At 46.0% G+C, this 12290-nt stretch overlaps 2 protein-coding genes across 14 annotated transcripts in view; one reads left to right on the top strand and one right to left on the bottom strand.

Moving 5' to 3' along the window:
- The window catches only part of DOP1A (DOP1 leucine zipper like protein A), a 117048-nt gene extending 115420 nt beyond the window's left edge, over window positions 1-1628 (bottom strand). For 7 of the 8 annotated variants that reach the window (XR_009865501.1, XR_009865503.1, XR_009865502.1 and 4 more), the window contains exon 1: window positions 1541-1628. The gene's annotated coding sequence lies outside the window, so the exon portion shown is untranslated. Of the gene's footprint in view, window positions 1-534; window positions 556-1540 lie in introns of those variants that run through there. The other variant, XM_062186418.1, reaches the window with a different exon arrangement.
- A 4030-nt stretch (window positions 1629-5658) lies between these two features.
- The window catches only part of UBE3D (ubiquitin protein ligase E3D), a 460276-nt gene continuing 453644 nt past the window's right edge, over window positions 5659-12290 (top strand). For 5 of the 6 annotated variants that reach the window (XR_009865557.1, XR_009865556.1, XR_009865558.1 and 2 more), the window contains exon 1: window positions 5659-5793. Coding sequence is in view for 1 of the 6 variants with exons in the window: in XM_062187589.1 (XP_062043573.1) it covers window positions 5717-5793 (77 nt within the window). In the remaining 5 variants the exon portion in view is untranslated. The remainder of the gene's footprint in view (window positions 5794-12290) is intronic. The other variant, XM_062187589.1, reaches the window with a different exon arrangement.

Below are 12290 nucleotides of genomic sequence, written 5' to 3'. Positions count from 1 at the left end.
GCATTAATAGCCATTAATGCTTGATTTTTATGAGGAAATCAAAAGGTAAGCCTGATTTAACTCAGTGTGTTCTCAAATTATTTGCCAGAGGACACTGTTTCAGGGCGGTAAGCCTCTTAAATGACTTTAGTATAATGTTCAGGGAAAACCCTGCTATTTTCAAATTCCCTTCAACGGAGGACAAAACTGAGGCTTAAAGTGTTGACACCTGGTCAGCAGCAGCAGGAGGCTTGAATGTAATCTCTTCATCTCCAGCCTAGAGATCTTTCTGCCACTTTACAGAACTCCTCTCACTATCCAGGCACACAAGTTCAATGCTTGATTGACAACATTTACATTTAACCTAACATTTTGGATATGGTGCTACATTTTCTCCTTTGTGTAATAAATTAGTTATCTTACATTCTTTGTCCACTTGGACCCCCTAGAAAAATCAAGTTCACCTGCAAATTTCCTAGTGCTGACCGATCCGGGGAATGAGTGCGTTGAGAATGGTGGCTCAAAGTAATTACTGAAATAAAGCATTTGGGTTACCTGTGGTTTTAATTTGCTCAACCTTGTCAGCTGAACTAAATCACTGTGTTGTCAGGTGAGTCACTTAGCTAGCATGTTGTTCACAGAAGGTCATATGATATCTACCAAAAAGAAAAAAAAATGCAAGAATGTATCTCTTCCTAAATATCGAAACTGAAAGACTTTGGCTCTACTGTTCAGGGCTTATTTTTACATGTTTCTTACATGTTTTTGTAAGTATGGAAATCTGATTGTTTTAACTATAGTATCACTCAGGTCTTTTCCAATCTTTAGATTTCTCGAGCTCCACGGAACTCTAAGGGACTATAATAATCAAAATACGATTTGCCTAGCTTTAAAAAACTACAGTTGTGTGCCATTTCTGCTCCTTCAGGGTAGGGGAGAAGGAAGAGGAGCCTGCACAAGTAACTATTGTTATGTTACAACTTCAAAAGCCTGGGAATCAAAGGTGATAACTGTTAACAACTTCCTTGTGGCTATCCTGACTTCCGCCTAATGAATTTCGGCACTCCTCTCTAACCGGTCCACGGGAACACTGACCACAGCCGGCAACCGTGTCTCAATCATAAAAGAACCCACCAGATGAATGAGAGCACGACGCCTGCATTCCTCCAACAAAGAGCTCAGACCGCGCGCCCGGGCCGCACAGGTGCGAGCGCTCCCCCAGCCCTGCGCCCGGCTCGGCCCCATGGTGGGAGGCTCGGGACCCGCCCCCGCCAGCCGCCAGGCCCCGCCTCCGGCGACCCTGCGCTGGCCGCCCTGGGCCGCCCTCGCGCCCCCGCCAGGCCCCGGCCCTCCCGTCCCCACTCAGGTCCCAACTCCGGGGAAACCAGAGAGCCGCTGGCGGGCACGGAGGCTCCAGGCGGCGCCGGGGCGGCAACACGCCCGACGCCACAGCAGCCAGCCCCGCGGAGCGCCCCCGCGGCTCCGGAACAAGCCGGCGGCGGAGGCTGTGCGGGGCCGGCGGCCAGCCTCGCGACCGCGCTGGGGGCGGGGACGCTGTTACCTGCCGTGGGCTCGGCCGCTCCCCGCCGGCGCCGCTCTCCTGGCAACCGAGGCGGCGACACGAAGGCCGGGAGCCGAAGGGCCTAGTGACAGCTCCCAGCGTGCACCGCGTCGCGCTCACGTCGACGTCGACGGCCTTGGGTCTCCGCCCCCGGTGCGCTCCTTTCCTCCCGATGCTAAACTGTCGCCACAGCGCCCTCAAGTGGACTCTCCGCGGAAGCGGCCACAGAACCAATGGCTGGAATGGGCCAGAGAGGTTTTTAATAGCAGGTGTTTTAAATTTACCAACGCTCCATCTTGATGGAGAATTTAAAGGGCTAATAAGAATTGAAAACAGCTTTGAAATAATTATTTAAATATTATTTAAGTAATCCCATAATATTTTGTATGAGTAACCTGAAGCTTAGAATAGTTAGACTTGCAAGGCTAAGAGCCAAATAATTGATATCAAATTTCAGATGATATTGAGTCCACAGTTCTTTCAATAATAACAAGTTACTCCAAGGAAGATTGTGCCATTTTATCCAGTCCAGACGGTCAAAAAATAATAGAAAGGTTTTATGAGTTCATGACTATGTATGAAATATAGCAATTTTTAAAAAATATTTATTTGAAAGAGTTACACAGAGAGAGAAGGATAGGCAGAGAGAGAGAGAGAGAGAGAGAGAGAGAGAGAGAGAGAGGTCTTCCATGCACTGGTTTACTCCCTAATTGGCCACATTGGCTGGAGCTGCCCAGATCCCAAGCTAGGAGCCAGGAGCTTCTTCCAGGTCTCCCACATGGGTGCAGGGGCCCAAGGAATAGGAATCTTTTAGACTAATAGAACACCAGTTATGAAGAGCATGAATGCTTAAGAATGGGATACATTTAATATCTTCGCAGTTTAAGAGTGAGAGGTTATGTCAGGAGTTTAAATCTTCACCCTGCAAATAGAATTATTTGATACTGAAAGTAGCAGTAAACTATTTTTTAACTGAATTGTTATTTCAATGATCATGAATTATTGTGATCATATAAGAATTTGTACTGCAACACAATAATCTTAAAAAGCCCCAAATATGGATTTCAGAAAAAGTATTATTTTTTAATACGACAGGTAGAGTTGTAGACAGAGAGAGAGACAGAAAGGTTTTTCTTCCATTGCTTCACTCCCCAAATGGCTGCTACAGCTGGCACTATGTCCATCCGAAGCCAGGAGCTAGGTGCTTCTTCCTGGTCTCCCATGCAGGTGCAGGGGCACAGGCACTTGGGCCATCCTCCACTGTCTTCCTGGGCCACAGCAGAGAGCTGAACTGGAAGAGGAGCAACCAGGACTGCAACCCAGCACCCATATGGGATGCCGGCACTGCAGTCAGAGGATTAACCAAGTGAGCCACGGAGACGGCCCCAGAAAAATTATTTTAAATTAGTATCTTTAGGGATACTACAGGATTTATCTATCTAGCATTGGTTTAGGTATTAGGTATTTAGAAATGCTTCTGACTAATAGATTTCATGTGAGGTAATTATGGCTTTGAAATTATAAAGTAGAACATTAAACATAGGATTTTCTGTATACAAGTTGTCATTGTTTTTATTTTTGTAAAAGCAGTGTTTCTTTTTTTAAAAAAATTCCTGTTTTAATTCTAATGTGGCCTTAAATTGTATTACTTCTCCATTGTAAGTATTTACACTATACCAGATCCTTTTATTTGCTGTATCAAACTTTCCAAAATGATCTTGCAGTAGCAATGAGACTACCATTTTTCTGAGTGAGTTTCTGCAAAAGAAAGGAGTGGAAATTTACATATGGGATCATTCTCATCTTTCTTATTTACAAAAGTTATATGAAGTACTCCAAAAAGTTCATGGAAATGGAATTTAAAATAAAAATATAGGGACTCGTGCCGTGATGCACTAGGTTAATCCTCCGCCTGCGGAGCTGGCATCCCATGTGGGCACCGGTTCTAGTCCTGGTTGCTCCTCTTCCAGTCCAGCTCTCTGCCGTGGCACCAGGAAGACAGTGGAGGATAGCCCAAGTGCTTGGGCGCCTGCACCCACATGGGAGACCAGGAAGAAGCACCTGGCTCCTGGCTTCAGATCGGCGCAGGGCCAGCCGTGGCAAAAAATAAAATAAAAATATAAAGTTTGTTTCTTAACACAAGCACTAACACTTCAAGGCACTTTTGCAGTTGATGATATTAGCAATTTAGTTCATCCCCCAAAAAACTGCAGGTCCGGGGAACTTAACCGTGCCAATGTAGTCTTTGTACCTTAATAACTGAAGAAAAATGGGGGCCTTTTAAATATTCTTTTTTCAGAATTAAGAAACATAAAAAGGACTGTAGGGTGAATACCCAAATGATTTCTCATCAAATGTCTTGTTTGATAAGAGGAAGGCACCGGAGCTTTGTTGTGGAAACAACTCTAGTGAAGCATTCCCTGACATTTTTCTGCTGAGATTTTCGCTAACTTTTTCCAGACACTCCCCCAATAAACAGATGTTCCTGTTTTTGCTCTTCCAGAGAGTCAACACGCAGAATGTCTCGAGCATCCCCCATAACTGTTGCTGCCAATTTGCTCTTGAGTGGTCCACTTTGGCTTGGACTGGACCACTTAATACCTCTTGGTAGACATTGCTTTGATTGTGCTTTGTCTTTAGGATTGGGCTGGCAAAGCTATGTTTCATGTCCTGTTTAGATTCTTTGAGGGGCTGGTGCAGTGGCGTAGTGGCTAAGCCTCTGCCTGCAGTGCCAGCATCCTATATGGGCCCCATTTTGTGTCCCAGGTGCTCCTCTACAGACCCATCTCTCTGCTTGTGGCTTGGGAAAGCAGTGGAGGATGGCCCAAGTGCTGTTGGCTCTGGATCGGCTCAGCTCCTGCCCTCATGGCCACCTGGGAAGTGAACCAGAGGATGGAAGACCTTTCTGTATCTCTCTCTCTCTCTCTCTCTCTCTGTTTTTAACTCTACCTCTCAAATAAATAAATAAAATATTTTAAGAAAAAAAAAAGGATTCTTGGAAGAAATGCTTCTGGATCTTAATCCTCCTTGTTTCAAATTTCTGTTGAAAGTTTAGCTCTTACCTGCAGCTGAGGTGAGTGCAACAGTTTTGGCACCTAAAAAGCAGATAATTAGTTCCATTTTAGTTTTTTCATTCAGAATGTGTAAGTAGAACCAGTTGAGATGTCTGTGGTGTTGGCTATTGTTTCTGCTATAAATTGCCAGTCCTCTTCATGCTGGGCATGAATAAGATGGGTGTTTTCCTCATAAACTGACATGGTTGGTCTGCCACTGTGGGCTACATCTTCAATATCATCCCATCCCATCTTAAAAACAAGTTATCCACGTGTAAACTGCTGCTTTCTTTGGGGGCATTGTCCCCATAAGCCTTTCGTAAAGCATCCGTGATTTCACCCTTTGTCTATCCAAACTTCGTCCACATTGGTTGTTTGCTTTTGCTTCAATTTTAACAGCATTCATGCTGCTCTCTTAGGGACTCTTTTCAAACCGATGTCATATCCTTCTTAGTGCGCCAACATAGATCCCGTTCATTATAACAAATATGCATGAGTTTTATTTGGGTGCACATACATTTGAAATCCATGCAACCCCCCCACCCCCCGTATGTGGTTTCTATGAACTTGCTGAGGACCCCTCATACGACTTAGTCTGCCGAGTCAAGATACTAGACTTCAACCACGCTCCTCTGCGTAGGCAGCAGGAAACCTCCTTACATTTTTACAAGTTCGGTCTTGGAGCTATGTAGTCTGACTAGCGATGCCAAGTCAATCCTTGACTTTTTTTTTTTTTTTCCTCAGACACCAACAAGAGATTCTAGCTCACAAAAAAGACCAAAGTAAAGTGGGTTTGGGAAAGGGAATTTCTGCTCTCGGACCTCCTGGGGACGGTCCCCACCATGATCTCCCTTCTTGGAGTCCTGTCCTACCCACACCAGCCAAGGGACCCCCGTGTCGTCCTCTCCAGTCGGCCCAGGGATTTTGAAACTCTGCCCCCAACCTCCAGGCGGCGCTGTGGGCTGGAAGTGACCGCGTCAGGGCGCTCGCCGCCGCCGCCGCTACCACTGCCGCTGCCGCTCCCGCAGCCGCCCGGGCCCCACGTGCACCCGCTCCTGGTCCTGGGGGCCCGGGGGCACCAGAACCTCCTGCGCGGCCCCGCGTGTACGACCCGGCCCCCGCCATGGCGGCAACTGCGGCGGAGACGCGCGTGTTCCTGGAGGTGCGGAGACGGCTGCCGAGCGCGCTGCTAATCGTGGGGTAAGCGCGGGGTGGGCGTGTGGGCTCCCGGGGCGGAGCCCCCTCACGTTTCCACGGCCGCCGTGTGTGTGTGTGGGGGGGAGGGGGGGTTGTGCGTGTGCGGGTGGGTGTGTGTGCGCGGGTGGGTGTGTGGGGGTCTCCGCTCCTCTCTTTTCCTAGTTGCTCAGAGCTCTCGGTACTTGAGGTGCAGTCCTCCCCACCCCCTCCCGGAAGTCCCACACCCTCACGGAGAGCGTCAGCATCTCTTCCGAGCTTCCCAGAGGTGCAGGGTCTCAGCCCCACCCCGGGAGTGGTGGGTTTACCGAGTCCCAGGATTCAAGTGCACGGTGAAGTTGAGGAGCCCTGGTGTAGCACACCATTGGTAGTGCCCGGCGTTTCTAACAAAACTATGCAAAAAAAAAAAAAAATTCCGTATTTACCATTATTTGGGTGGTAGATCAGTTCCAATGTTTCTTGTTTTGTAAAAAAAAAAAAAAAACAAAAACCCAGTTTTTGTTACTGTTTTTTCTTCTCCTATCGTTCATCCAGTACACCTGTGTTCAGTGAACGGCCAACAAAGGCTACAGACTTACGGAACTCATGTTTTCCCTCATATCCCAAGTTCCCATGAGAAGTCTGCAGACGCTTAACTTGCTGTTTCCTACACAAACTAGAAACTTGTAGGAAAAATTTTTTTTTTTTTTTTTTTTGTTGGCAGCAATTTTAATGGTTTGCGGTCCCCTTTCCTATTCCCTGTGACTGCTCTTTAGATACAGTTAGATACTAAAGTCCTGAGAATTTTATGACATGCCGCAGGTAGGTTGAGCTGCCAGGTAGGTACCTGGTGTGACAGTTTTGGACTTGTCGTGAGTCCTAGCTTCCTCACAAAAGTAGAATAAGTCATCTGATTTTCTTCATTTCTAGGATGGGGGTAATAGGACTCTCTGCCTCTCCCTGTTTTATAAAAATGATGAATTTGAAGGCTATCTCCAATCCCAGTCCACCTTAAAAGTCCTTACCAAAAAGGCCAGGGGCTGGGGCTTTTGGCCTAGCAGTTCTGACCCGGGTTAGAACTCCTGTGCCATATCAGAGTACCTGGGTCTGGCTCCTGATTCTCGCCTCCTGCTGACGCAGACCCTGGGAGGCAGCCATTCCTGCCAATGGGGGACACCTGGCTTGAGTTCCTGTCTTCCAGCACAGCCCCAAGCCATTGCAGGCATTTAGGGAGTCAACCAGCAGGTGGAAGCTGTCTTTTAAAATTCTCTCTCTCGGCCGGCGCCGCGGCTCACTAGGCTAATCCTCCGCCTTGCGGCGCCGGCACACCGGGTTCTAGTCCCGGTCAGGGCACCGATCCTGTCCCGGTTGCCCCTCTTCCAGGCCAGCTCTCTGCTGTGGCCAGGGAGTGCAGTGGAGGATGGCCCAAGTGCTTGGGCCCTGCACCCCATGGGAGACCAGGATAGGCACCTGGCTCCTGCCATCGGATCAGCGCGGTGCGCCGGCCGCAGCGCGCCTACCGCGGCGGCCATTGGAGGGTGAACCAACGGCAAAAGGAAGACCTTTCTCTCTGTCTCTCTCTCACTGTCCACTCTGCCTGTCAAAAAAAAAAAAAAAAAATTCTCTCTCTCTCTCTGCTTCTCAGATATTTTTTTAAATGTGGGTTTTCTCTTATTGCTGAATTGAAAGAGTATATAGCCTGCCAACAAAAGCCTTCTCATATACATATGCATTTGAGAATATCTGAATATTTTCTTCTAATTTATGACTTACCACTTCTTAGAGTCTTTTGATGAATAGAAATTTTTATTTGTCATGAGGTCTGATTTATTACTGTTTATTACTGGTTAGTGTTTTTGGTCTATGTCTTTTTTTTTTTTTTTTTTTTTTAGATTTATTTATTTGAAAGTCAGAGTTACACAGAGAGAGGAGAGGCAGAGAGAGAGAGAGAGAGAGAGAGAGAGAGAGAGAGAGAGGTCTTCCATCCGATGGTCCATTCCCCAACTGGCCACAACAGCCAGAGCTGCCTCGATCCAAAGAGTCTCCCACTTGGGTGCAGGGGCCCAAGGACTTGGGCCATCTTCTACTGCTTTCCCAGGCCATAACAGAGAGCTGAATCGGAAGTGGAGCAACTGGGTCTCGAACCACTGCCCATATGGGATGCTGGCGCTTCAGGTCAGGGCATTAACCCACTGCATCACAGTGCCGGCCCCTGGTCCATGTCTTAAGAAGTCTTTCTATACATCAAAATTGTAAATATATTTTCCTAGGTTTATTTTCTATGAGTTGTATAGTTTTAGCCTTTACATTTTGATCTGTGATCATGTTGAGTTCATTTTTGTATTTGCAGTGAGGTATAGAGATCAGTTACTTTTTTCTATAGAATAGACAGTTTTTCCATCACCATTATTAAAAAGATAATCATTTCTCCCATTGACATAATTTAGCATCTTTGTCAGAAATTTGTTGACTATAATGTTGATGTTGTATGTCTTTTTCTACCTATTTTTAACATACGTTTATGTATTAAGTTTTTAGAAATAGCATATACGTGGTTTCTTATAAACGTCTTTTCTTGGAGCTTGCATTGTGGCACTGTAGGTGAACTTACAGCTTAGACATTGACATCTCTTATTGCAGTGTTGGTTTGAGTCCCCACTGCTCTGCTTCTGATCCAGTTTTCTGCTAATCTGCCTGGGAAGGCAGTGGAAGGTGGTAGAAGTGCTTGGGCCCCTGCCACCCCTGAAGTAGACTAGGATGGAGTTCCTGGCTCCTGGCTTTGACCTGGACAAGACCTGGCTATTGTGGCCATTTGGGGAGTGAACAGCAGGTGGAAGATGATCTCTTTCTCTTTCCCTCCCTTCCTCTCCCTGTCTTTCTCTTGCGCTGCCTTTGAAATAAATAAAGAAAAAGAATAAAAATATATTCTGACCATCTCTGCATTTTAATTAGAATGTTAGTCTATTTGAAGTTCATGTAAATATTAATATGAGTTTTGTATTTGTCCCTAATATTAAAAGAAATGCTTTTTGGCATTTCGCTGATGAAAGAGGCTTTTGGTAAACCTGTCTGATAGACTGCATAGTTTTTCTATTCCTAGTTGATTAAGGATTTTTTATCATGATTAGGTGTTATATATTTTCTAATGATTTTCTACATGTTCTGGGATGGTCATGTCTTTTCCTTTAATCTTTACATCTGCGGATTACATTAGGAAAACCTTTTTTAAAAGTATTTTATTTATTTATTTTTTGACAGGCAGAGTGGACAGTGAGAGAGAGAGAGAGAAAAAAAGGTCTTCCTTTGCTGTTGGTTCACCCTCCAATGGCCGCTGTGGCCTGCGCGCTGTGGCCGGTGCACCGCGCTGATCCGAAGGCAGGAGCCAGGTGCTTCTCCTGGTCTCCCATGCGGGTGCAGGGCCCAAGCACTTGGGCCATCCTCCACTGCAGTCTTGGGCCATAGCAGAGAGCTGGCCTGGAAGAGGGGCAACCGGGACAGAATCTGGCGCCCTGACCGGGACTAGAACCTGGTGTGCCGGCGCCGCTAGGCGGAGGATTAGCCTGTTGAGCCACGGCGCTGGCCCAAAACATTTTATTTATTTTAAAAGATTTTATATATTTTATTTGAGAGGTAGAGTTACAGAGAGAGAGAGAGAGAGAGAGGGAGAGAGAGAGAGGGAGAGGTCTTCCTTCCATTGGTTCACTCCCCAAATGGATGCAATGGCCGAAGCTGCACCAATCCGAAGCTAGGAGCCAGGTGCTTCCTTCTGGTCTCCCATGTGGGTGTAGGGACCCAAGAACTTGGGCCATCTTCTACTGCTTTCCCAGGCTATATCAGAGAGCTGGACTGGAAGTGGAGCAGCTGGTACTCGAACCAGTGCCTGTATGGGATGCTGGTGCCACAGGCAGAGGCATTAAACTACTGTGCCATGGCGCCGGCCAAGGAAAACCTATTAAGCCATCTTCATACTTGTGTGATGAACTTTGGCCATTTATTAATCCACAAATGTGTATAGAATTCCTATTCTAGTGCCCCAAAACTGCACTGGTGATGCAGCTATGAACAATAGTAACAGCAAAGACAAAACTCACTGCCTTCATTGAGCTTATAGGCTAGTGCTGTAGAAGATACACACAACAAATAAAATATATATTAGATTAAGAGCAGGAGAAAAGAATGACAAGCGCTTATTTCCGATGAGAGAGTAATACTTGCATAATAAAGCAAAAGTGGGAAGTGTGCAACTGTGAGATAGTGGAAGACTCTCCTCTGAGAGAACAGACTCAGTAGCAAGGGGGTTCAGAGATGGGTGTGGGGTAGAGGACACGTCATGAAGGGCTTAGATGCGAGTACTGGCAAATGTTGAGCAACCTGCTCTCCAGGAGCACAAAGCAGTCGTGGATGTTGCTGGATACAATGGACACAAAAGGTCCTAGTTTGCATTTCTTGGTTCCTGTGGTGTGCATACTTACACTATGGTTGACCTTTGGCTTACCAAAGTGAGGTCAGCTGATTTTCAGAATGCCTGGAATGTTAGCGGTGGGTTCTCCAGCAGGTGTGTGATCACTGGGTCTTATAGATCACCGAAAGGACTTCTATTCTATTATATTGCTTGTATTCGGAGTCAGATGTGAAGTCAGTTTAAAGAAATACCTGACAGGATACAAGTGAGCAGTGAAGGAAGCCTCACATACAAAAGGAGACAGTGGCATCATCAAGATTAGTCTCAAAGTAGGATCCTGTCCTAAATGACCACTGTGTGGCCCTCAAAGCTGGGAAATCTGTTAGTGCATCTTACACCCAGACTTCATGGACGCTTTGCTGCTGGTCCCCGCGAGTCCTTCAGAGCAGGCGAGTCCTCGTCAGCCATGTGGCGCATTTCATGGCCGCGTATCAGTGTGTCAGTCTGGAAGAGTTGCATGACCCTGACACTTGTAAAGATTATGGCACGATGATTTTGGAGGCTGTCCCTCCTTTTGGATTTGTCTTATATTCGTAGATTCGGGTTATACATCCTTGGCAGGAATTTCACAGTAGTGATGCTGTGTTCTGCCCATTGCATCCTGTCGGGTGGCATGTGATTTTTATTACGTTCTTGGTTATGTTAACTTTGAGCACCTATGGAAGGGGGTGTGTACCAATCTTCTCCACCTGATGGTTGCTCTTTCTTTGTGATTACGAAGTGTAGATTGGGAAGACAGCTATGTAAATACCCTCTTCCTCATCACAGATTCATTTTATGCATTCATTTATTTACATCAGTAAAAACATATAGTCCTGGTTTATTTGAGTAACTACTTTTTTGTGCCAGTTACACTGGATCTGGCCACAGGAGTCCTTTCAAGATGATTTGTATCTTTTTGGATATATCTCTGTCATTGTTTGATTTTTTTTCCTTACTTGGTTGCATAGTGAGATGTGCCATGCTTCTCTCATTCTTTTCTTGTTGAATATAGTCATTTTTTCAGGGAACCCTGGATTTTTTTTTTTTGTTGTTATTGTTGTTTTGGTTGGTTTTTAGTGGGAAATGGCCTTTACTAGCCAAGATCTGGACACTGTGCTCATTACTGTTGGGGTGTTGCTTCCCCCGGAAGTGTGTGTGTGTGTGTGAGATGTATGCATGTTTATGTATGTGCATATACACATAGGAGTACATGCATTTACATTCATTTCTATTACTGTATCTGTTTATACGCAGCCACTTTGGAAACTGACTTCCAATAGACACATTCCATTCTAGTCCACCATCATGGGGTCCATCCTAGTTTTTCTCTCTTTGTGACTCCATTCTCCCTCAGGGAAAATCCTGGCCCTATTATGCTCATGGCATTGACTTCCCTGGTCAGTGCCCCTCTGGTTAACTAATCTGCTGCTGGCATCCTTTACTGCCCCCTCTCCTGCCACTTATTAGTGACATCTCCATATCCGCTTGGACTCTGTTCATAGGCTATTTGTGTCTTCCTCAAATTTATATATTGATGCCCTAACCCTTCACTGGGATGGTGTTGGGAGGTGGGGCCTTTGGGAGATAATTTGGTAATGCGGATGGAGCCCCAATAATGAGACACCTATGCCTCCTCTGTCTACTGTGTTTGTTGTTTAAGGCCTCTGCTCCAAATCTGTGGATTCAGTCAACCCCAAATCCAAAAGACTCAGGAAAAAACTGCATCTTTACTGAACATGTGCAGACTTCTTCTTGTCATTATTCCCTAAAAAAAAAAAAGAAAAGAAAACACCTCCCATTTACATAGCATTTACATTACGTTAGGTGGAGATAATTTTAGGTATATGGGAGGATATGTGTTGGTTCTGTGCAAATACTATGCTATTTTACATAAGGCAGTTGAGCCCCTGCAGACCTTAGTATCCTTGAGGGAAGTGAGTGGGAGGCTGGTTCCTGGAATCAGAAAGATAGTACCAGGTAGAATTTGTAACAGAGTGGCTGGTGCTGTGGCATAGTGGGAAAAGCCTCCACCTGCGGTGCCAGCATCCCATATGAGCTTCAGTTCTAGTTCTCAGCTGCT

Source organism: Lepus europaeus, chromosome 3 (genome assembly GCF_033115175.1).
Source record: "Lepus europaeus isolate LE1 chromosome 3, mLepTim1.pri, whole genome shotgun sequence".
Lineage (NCBI taxonomy): Eukaryota > Metazoa > Chordata > Mammalia > Lagomorpha > Leporidae > Lepus > Lepus europaeus.
Note: the sequence above shows the minus strand (reverse complement) of the source record. Positions and strands in the feature narration are given on the sequence as shown.